This window comes from Euprymna scolopes, chromosome 3, assembly GCF_053919585.1.
Source record: "Euprymna scolopes isolate OS-2025 chromosome 3, ASM5391958v1, whole genome shotgun sequence".
Classification (NCBI taxonomy): Eukaryota; Metazoa; Mollusca; class Cephalopoda; order Sepiida; family Sepiolidae; genus Euprymna; species Euprymna scolopes.
This window is the reverse complement of record NC_136484.1, coordinates 56,405,031-56,423,688: the sequence shown is the minus strand read 5'-3', so window position 1 is coordinate 56,423,688 and position 18,658 is coordinate 56,405,031. Positions and strand designations below refer to the sequence as shown.

Sequence of the window (18,658 nt, the reverse complement as noted above, 5' to 3'; positions counted from 1 at the left end):
GGGTCAGGGGCATTACTTATTACACGCCCCTCGTACATGAAAATAATTCTGAAACTATTACCTATATGAAAATGGATGATATATACCGATTTCTTATCAATTTTTGAATATTCTTTGTCAACTTTGCTAGGTCCTAACTTTGCTTCCAGTGGTTGTAAAAATCAAAGACCAGTAGAGATAGACTTCTTTGTTTATATAGCCTGTAAAATTTCAGCCATATCCAATCAAATTTGAACTTCCGGCCATGTTTAAATTCACAAGCGTAACGTATGAAATGTAAATATTGAAAAAACGTTTTCCCTTTTTGCTGTCGTTTTTTTTACCGTTTTTTTCATTTTTAACTTGAAGCATAAAAACATTGAACGCATAAAAGCAAAATAAATTAACATCATTAGTATGTTTATTCTATTCTCTTTCCATCAATGTAATTCTTTTAAAAACTGACCCAAAAGTAAACGGATACGATTTGTTGAAGCACATTAGATATGTAGTATTATCGAGGTCCATGAAAATACAGCATACACTTTTAATGCTACTAGATAGCAGCAAAAATTGGCAGTCAACAAATTAATTTTAATTAAAAGAAAACTACATTATAAAATACCAGCTTAAAATAAAAACAAACCGTGCGCGTGTGGTCCCCCTCTTGTGCTGCATGTGAGATGATGCCACAAAAAATAGTGAAGAAATGATGAATGTGAGAAGTGTTGCCTTCACATTTTAGCCAAGTTTCAGAAAAATCTAATGGATGGAGCAAAAGTTATGGGGTAAAACGTGTAATTTTTTGCAATTTGAGGCATTTGTGACCCCTTTTGAGCTCCTGGGAACACCAACTCCCAGTGAAAATAGAAAAACGGTGCAGTTTCATGCCTTAAGACATGTATATTTGAATTCATCACCATGGAAAACTACTATAAAGACATAAATATAAAGTTTTCGAGCAATATGATAAGAGCCCCAAAAAGGCATGTCTTTTTTAGCCCTAAAAGTCCCAGAGAGATGCGAACCAGAATTTTGCCAGCGTCACCCATACTGAATTAATATTAAGAACAATGGCCTCACATTTTGGCCAAGATTTAGGAAAATCTAATGGATCAAAGGGCAAAAAGTCCCACTTTAGCCATTTTGGAGCATTTTTGACCTCTTTTGAGCCCTTGATGCAGAATCCCAGTAAATGGATAACAGTGCAGTTTCAGGCCTTAACACATGTATATTTGAGTTGACCACTGTGAAAAACTACTATATAGTCAGACAAATCAAGTTTTTGTTGAGAAATATGAAAACAAGAGCAACAAAAAGCGGAGTTTTTAGCACTGTAAGTTCCTGGAGACGCGAACCAGAATTTTGCCAGGGTCACCCATACTGGATTTATATTAAGAACAATGGGCTCCATATTTTGGCCAAGTTTCTGAAAAATCTAATGGATGGATCAAAAGCCATGGGGCAAAACATATCATTTTGGGGCATTTTTAACCTATTTTGATCCCCTGAAGACGCAATGGGAATTTTCGCAAAAAATATTTTTACTGTGCACATATATTTAATGCAATACAGTTTGTGGCAAAATTTCAGGAAAAACTAATAGACGGTTATTTGGCAATCGTCCTGACTAACGGACGCACAGACACCACTGAAAACATAGGTCCCTCTCCGATAAATCGAGGGATGAATGTACAAATAAAACATTATGCAAGCATATACTGCAAATTTTTTTATTCCCCATAGATTATGCTTTATATTTAATATTTAGTCCAGTAAGAGAAATAAAAATGATTAGATTCTCGGTCAACTGAATAGCAGCAGCACACTTATTTTGGTGCAGGGGTAACCAAAATAATAGCATAATTCAACATTTTGTTTTTAGTAATTCTAGAAGTGTAAGCCATTTTTAGTTTCAGAACAGTTTCAGATGGTTCGCTGTTACACACAAGTCCTGGGAGGTGACTTGTTTGTAGTAGACAGTTCCACAGAACAAAATATTCTTACCGTGTCGAGACGGAAAAGAACATGTGAAATTGCTTCAGAAAAGGTTTAATATTTATGAAGCAATTCTGGTTTCTGATTGGTTGGTAGCAGAACGTGAATTAATTTGATTTGTCAGTTCTTAGCAGCATCGTTTATAAATAGAATCGTCCGACTGTGGGATCATACCCCATTATAACACCAAAATATTGCAACATCCTCCCTATTTTTTTATAATGGGGAAGACCCTTGTGTTTGTCCTGCTCAAAAATAAATATATATTTTTATATTCACTTAGACATAACAAAAATTAGAAATCATTTGGATCTTAGAATTTTAGCATTTAAAAAGATGCCATTTTTAATTGTGTTTAAATGTCAAAAAGGAAAATTACAAAGAGTTTTTTTTTTTTTTTTCAGCAAAAGTATTAGTTACGCATTAGTAGGTTAAAGTGTTAATACAAATAAAATGGATACAGTTTAACGTCTTGTCCAGAACTAATTTTTTTTTTTTTTTTTTTGTTATTAGAAATCTATATACATACAGGGCAGTGAAAAAAAATTATTCAGTCAAATTCCCCAACAAGTTTTGAGAAAAAACGTAACTTTATCCTTGTTGCAGGTTTCGTAAATACATCAGCGATATTTTGTTCTGAAGATATGTAATTCAAAATAATGGATTCCTTTTTTATCTTTTTTTTATGAAATGGTATTTTATATCTATATGTTTAGATCTTTGGTTGATTATCATGTTCTGTGCTAAGACTATACTGGCTTGATTATCACAATTAATTACTACGGGGCTTTTAATTAATTCTGGCTCTAAAATAGTCTTTAGGATATTTTTAAGGTAGAGTGCTTCCTGGGTCGTGTGTGTGATCGCGATAAATTCTGCTTCACACGTAGAGAGAGAGATACAATCTGTTGCTTTTTAGATTTCCATGAAATAATAGGCTCATTTTCTGAGAGTCTGAAACAATATCCAGATACACTCTTGCGATCTTCGTCGTTTGCCCAGTCTGAATCCGAAAAACCTAATTTTAGGGGATTTCTTGATTTTCTAAATACTAACTTCTGTTCTTTAGTTCCTTTTAAATAACGCAGGACTTGTTTAGCTCTGTTTGAATCCTTCATTGTCGGTCGTGATAATTTTTGTGACAGTTTTGTTACTGTATAGCATATGTCGGGCCTGGTTGCAGTCATTAAATATATAAGACTACCTATAATTTTGCGATATTGTGTCATTTATTATTTCAGATTCTGTGTGTATATTTTTATTAATATCATTTTCGACCGGTGTAGAGCGTTTCTTGCACTCTCCCATTCCAAATTTTAATAGTATTTTGTCGATGTATCTCGATTGAGTCATCGTAACAAGTCTTTAACTTTGAGTAAATTCTATCCCCAGAAACCAGGATATTTTGCCAAGATCGGTCATTTTGAATCTTTTACTTAATTTGTTCTTAACATCAGTTAACATTATGTCACAATTTGATGCGATTAAAATATCATCGACCCACAAAACCAAAATCAGTAGTTTATCGTCTTTGTGTTGGGTATATAAACAGGGGTCTACAGCACATTTTCTAAATTGTTGTTTAATAATATAATCATGAAATACTGTATTCAAACACTGAGCACTCTGCTTTGGACCATATAATGACTTGTTAAGTCGCCACACGCTATTTTTATTTTTCATTATAAATCCCTCTGGAGGGGTAATATAAATTTCACAGTCTATTGGGGCATTCAAATAAGCATTTTTTACGTCCATTTGATGGATGTTTAGGTCATATTGTGATGCGACTTGCAGTAAAATTCTAATTGTCGTTAGGTTTGTGGTCGGTGAAAACGTAGAAAAATATTCTATACCGTAAATCTGAGAGTACCCTTTAGCAACAAATCTAGCTTTGTACTGTTCTACGCCTGATGCTGCACTCTTTTTTGTAAAGACCCATCTGGCAGAAATAACATGTTTATCTCTTGGGAGAGGCACTACCGTATAGGTATCATTTTCGGTTAAGGCGTCTATTTCTTTTTTCATGGCAATTTTCCATTCATCACAATGTTCTGAATTAATTGCTTGGTTGAAGCTTTTTGGCGCATTTTCCATTGAATAGCAATAGTCGATTTGATAATCTTTTATATTGTCGACCACAAAAAAATCGGGTCGCCTTCTATTTCTTTTGGGATATCTTTCGACTTTATCATCATCATCATGGACACTCGTCTCCGTCATTTTTATTGTTTTCGTTTGTTTTAATTATTTGAGGTAATATAATTTCATCTTCATATGACGGGTTTTCGTCTGTAAAATTAAACGTGTCTGTGAATTTTACACATCGGATTCTTTTTATTTTATTTTTTTCTGGAAAAAATATTAAATTGGCTGGACTGTTTTTATCGTATCCAAGAAATATACCTCTGTCGGCTTTAATATTCAATTTACTTTTTTTCTCTATATATGTGAAGCAAGTTGAACCAAATATATGCATTCTGCTTAAATTTGTTTTTTTACCGCAGAAAGATTCATATGGAGTTTTAGATAGTGTTTTGTTAAACCACCTGTTGCGTATATAGGCTGCCACCATAAGTGCATACGGCCAGAGGTTTTTATTGAGTTTTGATTCAATGAGTAGGCATCTTGCCATTTCAAAAAGTGTCTGCCACGCACGTTCAGCAGTCCCGTTTTGGTGTGTCGATCTAGGATCTGTTTCATGCCTGATATGATGGTTAATTAGTAAAAGTTCAAAGTATTTATTGGTGAATTCTGTACCGTTGTCAGAGCGAATACACTTGATTTCACCGTAGGGGGCCATGTCGGCTAGATATTTCTTAGTTGCTAGCAGGGTATCAGATTTGTTCTTTAAAAAGTAAACCATTATTAAACCTGAATGGTCATCTACGAAATTCAACACATATCTATAATGTTCTCTGGCCATCGGTTCTACGGGACCGTTCAAGTCACAATGCACCATTGATAGGATTTTTTTGGCCTATTTGTCTGGTATCTTGTTTTGATAGTTTGTCATTTTCCCTTGCGTACAGACGTCGCAGTTGAAGTTTTTTGATGTTTGTATTTGCATTCCATCAACTACAGTCGGCAACTTTTTGATATTAGGAATATTGTAGGGCTGGGCCCATAACCTCTAGAAGTGTAAGTCACTTTTAGTTTCAGAACAGTTTTAGATGGTTCACTGTTACACACAAGTCCTGGGAGGTAACTTGTTTGTAGTAGACAGTTCCACAGAACAAAATATTCTTACTGTGTCGAGACGGAAAAGAACATATGAAATTGCTCCAGAAAAGGTTTAATATTTATGAAGCAATTCTGGTTTCTGATTGGTTGGTAGCAGAACGTGAATTAATTTGATTTGTCAGTTCTTAGCAGCATCGTTTATAAATAGAATCGTCCGACTGTGTGGGATCATACCCCATTATAACACCAAAATATTGCAACAGTAATGAATATATCCAAAAATTATGAAAAGCAATAAGGTAGAAAAAAAAAATTATTAAAGAAAACCTCTGACAAAATAAGCGAAAATAAAATGTTTGACTAACCTCCCCCCCCCCAAAAAAAAACAAAAAAAACTGAAGAGTTCCAAAGTGAGGTGATCTAGCATTTAAGGATATGTAAAGTGGATGGGACTGAATTTTGTGAGACAGGTGAGTCGATATTTAGACTAAGTACATGTAGTAAGTTTATTGGAACACATTCCGTGGAATATTTTTAAAGTCAGCACAGTGGTGAAACACTAGTGTCAGAAATTTCCATTAAAAATGCGTGATAAAAACTTGAATAATTCGACCTATCTTTCGAAGCTTATAACTACTTGAAAATTTTTTATCTTTTTTTTTATGAAAATTATAAAAAGATTTGTATGTTGTGATACTACACTTCATCTTAATAAAAATAAGTTATAAAAGATGTGTGAATAAAATATATTTGTTAAAATCTCGATTGTTTTGCTTATACTTGTGATTTTATTATGCATAAAAATTGCCTCTGTCTAGAAGGATTTTTCCTTCACTGACCACCTACATACAGCACACTTTAAATAAATATTACATTGTATTAAAAACACACAAAGAAAGATAAAAAAATAACCCCAAAAAACTGTACATAAAAATTAATCTTGGTCGCAAAAATCTGAACAAGTCAGTTATTTTATATTTGTTTCTGCCATTAAAAAGTTACGTTATAATAATTTTATTTAAAAAATTTTTTTTAATTATGTATTTTTTAATTGACATCATCCGAAATTCTCAGTTATAACGTTGGTTTATTTATTTATTTGGTATTATTTTACGACCTGCCCCAGCGTAGTATAAACACCCTCAACACCCCATGTTAAGAACGGCTTTTGAAGTTGGAGGTGTTTATTCCGAAAGCTGTTCTTAACATAGGGAGGTTGGAGTGTTTATAATACGCTGGGGCACGTCGTAAAAATTTACCATTTATTTATTCATATTATTATTATTAGTTTTATTAAAAAGTTCTGTAAATATATAAAAAGTGCACTATTTATTTAAATACGTTCGTTTTATTACTTACACTGTTTTGCGTAAATAGAAAAACGTTTTTTTTTTTTAATCCTTAAGTTTTGTAAATGTTTAATATTAAAGAAAATGTTTTGTAAATATATATTTTTCTTTTAAATCTTTAAAAGTTTTGTAAATCTATTTTAAAAAAAATCTTGCTCGCGAACATTCGACCATGTCTGCTATTTGACGTGTTTACAAACGACCAATGGCAATGTCAAGGTCAAACAACTGGTGTCACTTGAAATGTTCGCCAATCTTTGTCTTCTGCTATGGGATATCTAATCTTTACTTGATCTGAAATGACTAAGTTCACCCCCCCCCTTAAGTCCCCAAGGCCTTAACATATTTAAATTTGAGTTCAGCAGCATGCAAAACTGCTAAATAGACGTACACAGAAAATTTTGGACAAATATAGTTAAATAGTCCCAAAAATGGAGTTTTTATTAGCCCTAAAAGAACCCCTGGGGCACACCCAAGAGTTATCGCGAAGTATAGACAAACAAAATTATATAGAAATCAGTTACAACTTTTTAGAAAGTTTTATAAAAATCCAAGTCATCAATTTTAAAAAAAAAAAAATTTTTTTTTTACTAAGCACAAGTATCAATTTTAGCCATTTTAACTCGAAAAGCACCCCTACAGGAACAACCAACGTTTTCCCGGCAAATCCATTCAGGTACTTTTTTACTCATATCATGTTTAATATTTGTGCAAATTTTTTTAAAAATTTGAGGCATAGTTATTGAGAAAAGTGTGAACAGACGAACGGACAGGGGTGAATTTACAGGTCCACACACGTTTTGTCAGGAGACCAAAAAATGATCTTACATGTTTAGTTATTGTTTTTAATTATATAAATATTTTTAAAATTTGACCACTGGTCAAATTTTAAAAATATTTATATAATTGAAAAATGAAGAAAATAAGGGTTCTAAATGTATAACTTGCATGCACTAGTTTTTAACATTGAATTAAAGTGTTTTGGTTTGAACAGCGAAAAATGTGAAATGATTTTTTTGGTTCACATGTGCAAGTGGTACCCCCCCGCCCCTCTATATTTTTTATTTTCGTCTTTCTTAACAATAAACCTACCTTCTTTAGCCCTAACAATAGCGCTAAGTCCAAGTGGCAAGCTTACATATCGTCAAAAAAGAACAAGAGATCTTTCCTTAAAGAAAAATGCACATGATTTCTCTCCCATAAAAAAATAAATTGGTCATCTGTCCTAAAATGTTAGAATGGTCTCAAAATTACATTAATGTAATCTCAAGGTTACATTAAATTTATGTGAAACCAACCCCACTCTAAATTCTAAAATTGTTTTTGCTTTGTTTCTACCAAGTCTTCAGGATATTAACACATAATTTCCCATAGCTCTAACATTAACTCAAAATCAGTGGCAACCTCCCCACCATCCCATAATTGCACAAAGACTCTCTTAAAACCACACAATCATCTTAAAAAAACATAGGATTTATCTCCATAGAAAAAAATACTTAACTGCTGTGGTACTATCGCCTCCCCGGGAGGGTTACTTGGTTGGGGAACGTCTTGGGAACGCAACCAGCTCCTCGGGGAATAAACGATATCCAAGGATATCTAAACGATACACAGGCTGGAAACATCAACAAAAACGGGTCGATACGTCGTCAGCTATAACTGTCTGGCATGGGTCACATTATGTGTGGTCATTACAGGCATCTTCCCATCGTCGCTTGTATATATCGTTACAGGCAGCTTTCTGTCGTCGGCATTAATTGTATGCTGAAATCGAACACTTGTATGAAAACAGCAACAAATGCATTTTTATAAAAATATATATAATTTATTTAAGACTAGGGAAGGATACCCGGTGTTGCCCGGGTGTTTCGAGGTGTGTGTGCTCGGGCGGGGTGTTAATCAAGACATAAGAATAAGCGAAGTAAATATTTTAAAACTTTAAAAAATAAAAAAAAAACACAAAAAAACTAACGTAAGGCAAACGAATGATATTAAATGTAAAAATCGGAAAAACAAAAAAAGAAAACAGAAAAACGAATGTTAAAACTTCTTTAAAAAATCTGAAAAATAAAAACCCCCCCAAAAAAACATGTGAAAAATGGCTTAAATAACCCCGGGAGGTACCCGGCGTTGCCCGGGTGTTTTTGGGTGTGTGTGGTCGTGCGGGGTTGGGGGGGGGGTGTTAATGAAAACCTAAGGATAAGCAAAAAAAAAACCCAGAAAAAAAGGTTAAAAAATCTGAAAAACACGTGAAAAATGGCCTAAATAAGCCTGCTTCAATATTAAAATTTAAAAAATCAAGAAAAAAATAGACATCTCACACCATGACTTGAACCCAAAACGTTTAGATAATGAGGCTGCGCTCTAAGCAACGAAGCTAAGATCACGTCCACGAAATTAGATTGTGTTTTTTTTTTTTTTAAATCTTTAAACTAAATCAGGTTCCGACGTCATTTGTGCATGCGTAGAACCGATCTCGTCATGAGAGGACGGTTTTTGCTGACCCCCCCCCCTCTGTAGAAAACTGCTGATTTCAGGCTGAAGAAATTAACGTTTTTTGGCCAATTTTTCGATATTTGTTGGGCGAAGGTTGGAACTTTAAAATGATATGATCTGGCAAAAATCCGTGACTCGTGTCGAAACTTTTTGCGAGATATACAAACACACACACACACACACACACACACACACATACAAACATACATACACACATTTTCGCTTTTATATATATATAGATTTAACAAATACGAGGCATATTTTTATAAAAACAGCGGAAATCGAATGCATGCTTAGATCGCGTCCACCGACCCAAGAAGCCAAGCGTCAACTGTTTTTAAAACAATTAAATTCTATTTCATTTCTCTCTTTCTCCATTAAAAGAGAGAGAAATAGAGAAGGAAAGAGAGAGAGAATGAGAGAGAGAAATATGCGTTTCACGCAATGTTTTATTTTTCAACTTCAGATATCCGCGTGTAAGTCTGACCTTTTAAAAGTTTCATAACACCTGTCATTCAAACCCAACCGACATGATCTAACGTTCCCAAACCCACAAAACACCTGCATGAAACGTTTTTAACTTCATCACAAAGTCAGGCACAAGGTTAGAAGCTAGATATAGGGGTTATTCATGTAGCAGCCCCCAGCTCCCTTAAAAAGGGGCTAGCCATTGTGCCACACTGCTTTAAAATGCTGGAATCTCTCAAAATAGGGAATCATTTTACATTAAATTCTAAAATAATTTTTCTTTATCTTTCATTAAAATTTTTCAAGGTGTTTGCACGTAATTGTCTACAAAGTTTGAATCACATATTTTGGAGAGGTGGTCAGATGAGGAGGGGTGACAGAGGGATTAATTTACTATATAATACCAAAGAAATATTGCAATGTATTCATTTTTAAACAGTTCTAGATTTAGATTTCAGTTTATGGTACATAAAATGCATTATGATTCAGCTTTGAGTTTTTTAACTTTTCTTTTTCTTTTAATGGATACATGGCATTTTTAAGGAATTGTAGTATGCAGTGTATTACAAAAGTGAGTACACTCCCTCACATTTCTTCAAATATTTAAGTATATCTCTTCATGGCACAACACAGAAAAAATGATTTTTTTGACACAATGAAAAGTAGTCTGTCTGCAACATATGAGTTTATTTTTATGTCAAAATAACTCAAAATATAACCATTAAAAGCTTATCTTTGTACTTCTCACCTGGTTGCCGCCACACATGCTTAAAGCCATCAGAACCAAACAAATTAAATTTTGTCTCATCAGACCATAGGACATGGTTCCAGTAAACTATGGGCTTTGTTGACATGTCTTAAGCAAACTGTTTGTAGACTTTCTTGTGTATTGCCTTCAGAAGAGGCTTCCTTCTGGGGTGATAGCTATGCACACGAATTTGAGGAGTACAAAGATAAGTGTCTCATGCCTACAGTCAAGCATGGTGGTGGAAATGTCATGGTATGGGGCTGCATGAGTGCTGCAGGTATTGGAGTTACATTTCGTTGAGGGGAAACATGAACTCCAACATGTACTGTCAAATACTGCAGCAGAGTATATTTCCTTCCCTCCAGAAAACTGGATCGCAAAGCAGTGTTCCAGCATTACAATGACCTAAAACACACATCCAAGACAACTACGGCTGAGGGTGATGGACTGGCCAAGCATGTCTCCAGACTCAAACCCAATAGAACATCTTTAGGGCATCCTCAAGCAAAAGGTGGAGGTGCGCAAAGTCTCAAATATCTGCCAGCTCTGCAATGTTGTAATTGAAGAGTGGAAGAGCATTCCAGTAGCTACATTTGAAGCTCTGGTAAACTCCATACTCAGGAGAGTAAAGGGAGTTTTGGATAATGATGGTGGTCACACAAAATATTGAGAGTTGACATATTGTTAAAATTAACAACTTTTCGTAAGGGGTGTACTAACTTTTGTTGCCAGGGATTTAGCTTTTAATGACTATTTTGAGGTGAAAATAAATTAACTTTGTTATATATGCTGCAGACAGACTACTTTTCATTGTGTCCAAAAATCATTTTTTCAGTGTTGTCCCATGAAGAGATATACTTAAATATTTGAAGAAATGTGAGGGGTGTACTCACTTTTGTGATACACTGTATTTATGTGCACTTGCTGCAGATTATTTAGAAACCATGAATTTCTGGAGATTTTCAGTGGCATATTCTGATTCATTGTACAAAAATACTCTTGTATGGAAATTTCATTGTTTAATCTTGTTTTAACAAAGATATAACATTTTTACTGAAAACGTAGTGTAAAAAATGTGACAAAATGCATATAGCTTTAAAGAGAAAAATAGCCAAATGTGCAAGGCACAAAAATAGTTATGACGTTCTTAATTTTAATTGGATTTCAAAAATTTTAAATGATTCTTTACTTGTCAATCTCTTTCAATGTATGCAATTATTGAAATATGTTAAGCCATTTCAACTTTTTCATGTGTATTGCTAATTAGGAATTTTATAGGTTTAAAATTTTATCAGATATAGCTCATAAAGTAAAACAAAAAGTACTTTTAAACTGAATTTTTTTTTTTTTTTTTTTTTTTTTACACAACTTATTTTAATTAACTTATTTTCTTTTCAAGGCATATATGTAAGATAAATAGAGGGATTGTAGTTTAGGTCTTTCTTCTAACCAAAGAAATATGTGAAGTTAAGATATTTTGATCTGTTAACATCTTATGTTGAGTAAAATTTGAATCTTTAAAATTTGGATTTATTTTATTTTTATTTTTTAAATACCAAGTTCAATGAGAAATGGTGACATTTGAAGGCTTACTTTTTTGTTCATAATAAATTTTTTTTCTCTTATCTGTCACTTTTTACACTTATGATTTAGTTATTTACAATTGACACATTTTTATTGTTGATATTTGAATTTAATTTGTAAAAATTAGTCAAATTTTTTTAAATTTTTTATTTTTATTTTTTTAACTATTTTTAATTCTGTAAAAAGTAGAAATTCTAATTTTTATTATTTTTTTTCAGACAAAAATGGATGAGTTGCAGCTGTTTCGTGGTGACACTGTTCTTTTGAAGGGCAAACGACGCCGAGAAACTGTTGTAATTGTACTCTCTGACGATACTGTGTCTGATGAGAAAATTAGAATCAATAGATGTGTTCGCAATAATCTCAGAGTTCGTCTTGGAGACGTAGTTAGGTAAGTTTTAATGGCAGAAATTTTTATCTATAAATTACTTTCTCGTTCAAAATGTTCCCTCTATAGATAAGAGAATTAAATGCAACTCCGTTTTCTGTGGTATTTGTAAGCATTGGATATACAAGAAGTGCAGTTGAATTACTGGTAGGTTGAGAGGGACGTCTAGTTTGTGTGCAAGACAACAGGAACAAAAGTGAATTCTGAGAAACTGGATGGAAAAGTTATTAAGGCTGTTCAGTAATTTGTTACCTTGGTGATAGCATTGGGGCACAGGATGCAGTTGATGTTAGTGTGATAGCTATGATTAGGAGAGGATGGGGTAAATTCAGGAAACTTTTGTCATTATTAACCAGCAGATTGTTACCACTGTTGATTAAAAGAATCTATCAGGCATATGTATACAATATGATGTATGGAAGTGAAACGTGTCCAGTGAGAGTTGAGAGCATGTTGCAAAGAGAGGAATGCTATAAATGTGTAATGCCAGTTTTAAAAACACGTAGATCTGATGACCTCAGGAAGATTAAATTTGGATAGTATAGAGAAATATGTGAAGAACAGGAAACTTCGATGGTATAATCATATTGAATGAAAGTATAAGTTCCTGGGTTAGTAAATGTCTAACAATTGAGATAGCAGTCCGTTCACAGAGGAAGGCAAAAGAAAACATTGAAAAAAAGTGATAACAATGGAATTGAAAAAATAAAAAAAAATAAAGACCTAGTCGCAGATAGCTTAGCAACTTGGAAGTCAATTTCTAAAAACCATCCAACACATACCAGCATGTAAAATGTATGTTAAACCGAATATGGTGATAATATAAATCTTCTTTTCTTTTTATTTTAGCATCCAGTCTTGTCAAGATGTGAAATATGGTAAAAGAATTCATGTCCTCCCCATTGATGATACCGTGGAAGGCCTTACTGGGTAAGTGAATTCTCTTTTTATTGTTCAACATATGGTTTATGTCACCTTTTTAGAGATCTCTAGTTGCATTTTAATATTGCTATATTAATGTCAAAGCAAACTGGACAATAAATTTAATCATAATTTTTTTTTATTCCAAACATATTTAAAAGTTGTATTTGATTATGTAGTAGTTTTACTTTTTTGATAGGTAAAGATCATTCGTAGACATTTGTGCTGACAACACTACCATCTATAGCCACACTGCAAAGGCCATAAACAACCAAGTTCTCTGATTCTCTCTCCTCTGATCTTGATCACGTGGTGCAATGAGGAAAGAGGTAACTGGTTAATTTTAATGTATCTAAAACCAAATTTCTATCTTTCCATCATCAATGCTCTGATCCCCATCTGGTGTCAATTGAAATGAATGGCTCTCATCTTTACAAGGCTCCATGTGGGTCTGACTTTTACTCGTGATCTGAGATTGAACACATACATCAAATCCGTTGCCAAGGCTGCTGGAAAAATGGTGTGATTGTTCTACCACCCCAGTAGATATCTCACTGCTGATGCAATTCTCTATCTGTATAAGAGCCAAGTATGCCCAAGGATGGAGTACTGTTGCCACATTTGGACAAGAGCTGCTAGAAGCAACTTATCTTGCTTTGACAAAGTTCAAAATAGACTTTGTAGCCTAGTGGGGAGATGCCCTTTTCTCTTCCCTGCAACCTCTTTCCCACAGAAAAGATGTTGCGCGCCTATCTCTGCTTTATTGTTATTTTCATGGCAAGTGCTCGTCTGAGCTCCAATCTATAACCCCCCCCCCCGGTGGCCTGACTTTCACGAAAAACACTCGTCTAGTTGAAACCACTATCAATAATTTCTCCCACTCTTTATCTGTGCCTAAACCTAAAGAAAGATTCCATGAACAAATCTTCTCTCTTAGAACTGCATGCTTGTGGAACTCTTTCATTTTGTAGTTCCAACTGACTACAATATGGTCGTCTTCAAGTCCAGCGTGAACAAATTCTTGATGAGCTATCCTCTTAAGTAATCCAATTTGCCAAATTTCCACTACTAACGATTACTGAAATTTTCCCATTGACTACTGTATAGTCATTAACTCTTATCCTCAAGTGGCCTCCTGGCTTTGATAAGTGGTCACTCGTTTGTAAAAAAAAAAAAAAATCCATCTTTTGTACATTATAGAAGTTAATTGATGTAGTAAACACTCTTATTAATAAATCCATAAAATTATAGAGTAATTAACAAATCTGAATCCTAGTTGATTATCTTGGCTGTCCATTTTTGTGGCATTATGATGTGAAATGTAAATTGTTTTTTTACTTAAACAGTCAAGATGTATCAAGATGTATTAAAATTTTTCTTTTGCATCTCAATTTCAATTCAAGAACAATTAGGAAACCCTTGTAAATCTAAAAATATGCTTTTTTAATAAAACAAAAAATACTAAAAATTTTAAATTGCTTATCTTAATATATTTGCAAAGCTAAAAAGCAAAATGTATTTAGATTTTTAATTTCAGAAAATTGTTTCTAATACCAAATTTCAAAGGTTAAAATTTTTTAAAAGGATTGAAGAAATCTTTCAAGTGAAATTTCTGAGCGATTTTGAATTTCTATTTACTTTATTAAAATAACATGGCTATATTAGTTTAAATTTGAATACGTTTAATTTTCTATCCAAAAATTAAAAACTTTGCTTAATCACCTTTTCTGTAGCATCAAGTTGATAATTCTACATAGAGGATATTTGCAATTTGTCAATATTGATGGAATGTATGGAAGGGTGGGAATAATATAATTAAAAAAAAAGATTTTTATTTTTATTTAGTTTACTATCCTATCTTGAGTTTTACTCTAGATTAACTGATTTTTTTTCTTTTTAAAAAGAAAATGGTAATTTAATAAAATTGTGCTTGAACTTTTTCAGCTGGTGTATTTACTAAAAAAAACTATTGATTTTAATTTGTTTATATTTATCATTAAATATTAGAATGAATATTGTAGTCGATAAATGGAGTTTTCAGATAAAAAACAATGGTTCCTACTGATATTTTTTTTTGTCAATTCTAATAAATTACAATGTTAACTTCCAAATTATGCAGTCGAAATTACTTGAATATTACTGAATTATTAAAATAAACAACTTTAATCGTGTTAGCAGGTGAAAAATTGTGGCCATCTTGTTTTAATAAAATAAATTGAAACGGAAAATTACCTACTTTTTGAACTCTCCTGTGTCTTACATAAGCAAATATGATTGTTTTCTTGAAATTCTATTTTCTTTAATAATTTTCTCCCTTGTCGACTTGGCGTAATTTTTGGATATAATAAAAATACGAGGAATACGTAGATAGCATTGTTTTCATGTGAAATTCGGTATTATGATTTCCAAAATTTTGTTCTGATAGTGTAGAAGCGTCTGACTATCTAAGGCAAGTTGCTGTGAACTCAAGGGAGATAATCCAGTCCATAGCTGAACTTACTGACACTTTAAATACTATAAAATCTTGAAATAATTCAGAGTAAGGAGTTAAATTTATTTTATATTTTTTACTCTTACTGCAATTGAATATTATTTATTTTTTTTATTATACAGTAATCTCTTTGAAGTTTACCTTAAACCATACTTCCTGGAAGCTTATAGACCTGTAAGAAAAGGAGATATATTTTTGGTACGTGGTAATATGCGTGCTGTGGAATTTAAAGTAATAGCTACAGATCCCAGTCCTTACTGCATTGTGGCTCCAGCAACTGTCATTCACTGCGATGGTGATCCAGTTAAAAGAGAGGTAAGATATTGCATGTAGAATTTGGAAATTTCTCTAATAAAACAAGTGGTTCTTGCCTGTACGTATCTTAATTCAAATTGATTGTACTATCGGTAGAGTTGAGTATTTGCTTAAAATAAGAACACTAAAATTTTAAAATCTTTAAAAAATTTTTAAAATAAGACTAGACTATATTTTGACTTTCAGTTGATTCCCCATCTATTTGATATAGTTATTGATTAGTTTAGATTAAAATAATATTCTATATAGAATAATGAATATTTAAAATTATACCATGATCCAAACTCATATTTTTATTTACAGGATGAGGAAGAAGCGTTGAATGAGGTTGGCTATGATGACATTGGTGGCTGTAGGAAACAACTGGCTGCCATTAAGGAAATGGTTGAATTGCCTTTACGTCATCCACAACTTTTTAAGGCAATTGGTGTCAAGGTAAATCTTACACTTTTTCTTTTGTTTCTTTATATAAATGATCTCATGAAAAATGATTAATTTCATAACTTATGTTTTGTGTATACAGAATAATTTTTGTATTCAATTTTATTTCATGGTAAATATGTTAAATATTTTTATCTCATATTGCAGAATGGTAAGAAAATAAAGTTTCATAAAGGTACTTGGGGCTTAAAGTATCATATTTGGAATGCTCAGATTATGATAATTTTAAGATGTAAAACCTCCTCAGTTTTAAAAAGAAATTTACACATTAGTTATCTGATTTTAATTATCTTTTATATATAAATATTAGTAAAACTAAAATTTAGTTAAATTTCTTTGTCCAGGTTACTTAAGACCTCCCTATCTATAATATAGTTCATGATAGTTCAATCAGATATAGATATTTGAAGTTTTAAGGAGATGAACACATATCCAAGGAAATAGCAGAAACATTAGAGGATGATCTCAAATTTGTAGTGGAATGGGGACAAAAATGGATGGTCACATTCAATGCTGCAAAGACTAAGCTTGTCTCCTTCAATAATTACAAGAAACCTTCTCTTCCACCAACAGCAATGGCCAAAAACACATTACCAGAAAGTACTTCCTTCGAACTCCTCTAACGTTTGCAGGGAACATGAACTGGAATAGATACATTGAGAACATTGCCAAGGCTGCTGTGAGGAAGATGGGCTCTCTCTACCATGCTAGAAAACTACATCTGAAAGTATCTTGTACCTCTATAAGGTCACCATTCGCCCATGTATAGAGTACTATTGTCACATTTGGGCTGGTGGATCTGCTACTTGTCTCTCACTCCTTGACAGGGTTCAAAAGAGTCGCCAACATGATAGGTCCTGAACTGTCATCTAGGCTTCAGCTTCTGTCCCATCGATGAAATGTTGCATCCCTCTGTCTGTTCTACAAGTACTTTAGTGGTGTATGCTCTGACAGACTACAAGCACTTGTACCTCCTTAATTTGAATATTTCCAATCAATTTTTGTATCCAAAATGGCTAGTGCTAATAGACAAGATAATGAAAGGAAGCAGAAAAAATCTGGTTTGAAGTTTTCTCAAGAAATTGAAATTAGAACTAACAAATGGAAATATTTTAACCTTTTGAAAGTTAACTTTTCATGATATAAATGTTCAAAAGAGGCCATTTTACTGAATGCTTCATGTAACTGCCACAGTGAAATGGGAAATATAACATCTGATGTTATTGATGCAAAACTTCAAAGAGCTCTGATGGCATGTCTATTTGCAGACTGATTCTCATTTTAAAAACTAAATTCTTAAATGATGACTTTAATTTGAATTAAATTTGCAATTTCCAAAGGCTGGCTTAAATTAGACAATTATAGAAGACTGGAGAAATTAAATCTGTTGACAATGCAATGACTAAGTTTTCTACATTGATATTGAAAACTGGAGGTTACTCCTCACATATATACTTTTGATGAGATGGGGTTGAACTGAAAGTGCCGAATAGAAGATGTTGACAGGTAAGGAAGAAAAATAGGTAACATAATTTAAGGAGAGAATAATTCTTTAAGAAAATCTGCACATCCTTGAACTTTCAGATGATTGGAACATTTATCAGTGAAATATGAATCAAAAACAATGTTTGGCTGGACTGAAAACTTAAGAAATTGAGTGAAGCAGAAACCAAGTTTTGTTACTCGTGTACAATTCCAAGTCTTATCTGCGGGACATCTGTGTCGGACTGCAGAAATATTTAAGCTTTTTTACTTCTCAGCAAATGTAAATATCATTTAAACATTATAAAGTTATTGCAAATGGGAAATCTTATCACAAGAGCCAATTTAGTAAATGATTAGAATTGCAATGGAATTTTAACTTTAAAGATGCAGCTTTTTTTTTCTAAGTTTTTGATGTGTCATTCTGTAAAATTGGCAACGTTTGTAAATGTAAACAATTTCTTCAACCAATGAAATTGAAACAAATTTATTACCTAAACAGGATGTCAGTATAAAATTTGATAGAAGGTATACAGATTCTCAATGAAATTTTAGAATTTGCTATCAAAAAAAGTCTTGGTTTCAATTCTGATGTTACAAAATGGATTTTAATGAGTAGATGTTGAAAAAGAAACTTGTGTTAAGAAATTATGATTTAGAATTTGGTGGCAATAAAGAAATGTAAGGTAGCAAGAAAACGTTGATTGATTTTGGAGAAGTTAAAAACACCCAGAAAAGTCCAATATTTAACTTTGAAAGTTACATAATGTATGTATTGTGTAAAATTCTCACTGAAAATATTTGAAAACAAAATG

The 18,658-nt window shown here is 32.7% G+C and overlaps 1 protein-coding gene across 2 annotated transcripts in view; it reads left to right on the top strand.

The window, feature by feature from the left end:
* The window catches only part of LOC145255568 (transitional endoplasmic reticulum ATPase), a 73,751-nt gene that overhangs the window by 17,350 nt on the left and 37,743 nt on the right, over positions 1 to 18,658 (top strand). For both annotated transcript variants that reach the window (XM_080114025.1, XM_080114029.1), the window contains exons 3-6: positions 12,024 to 12,196; positions 13,043 to 13,123; positions 15,728 to 15,920; positions 16,224 to 16,355. In XM_080114025.1, coding sequence (XP_079970151.1) covers positions 12,024 to 12,196; positions 13,043 to 13,123; positions 15,728 to 15,920; positions 16,224 to 16,355 — 579 coding nt within the window. The remainder of the gene's footprint in view (positions 1 to 12,023; positions 12,197 to 13,042; positions 13,124 to 15,727; positions 15,921 to 16,223; positions 16,356 to 18,658) is intronic.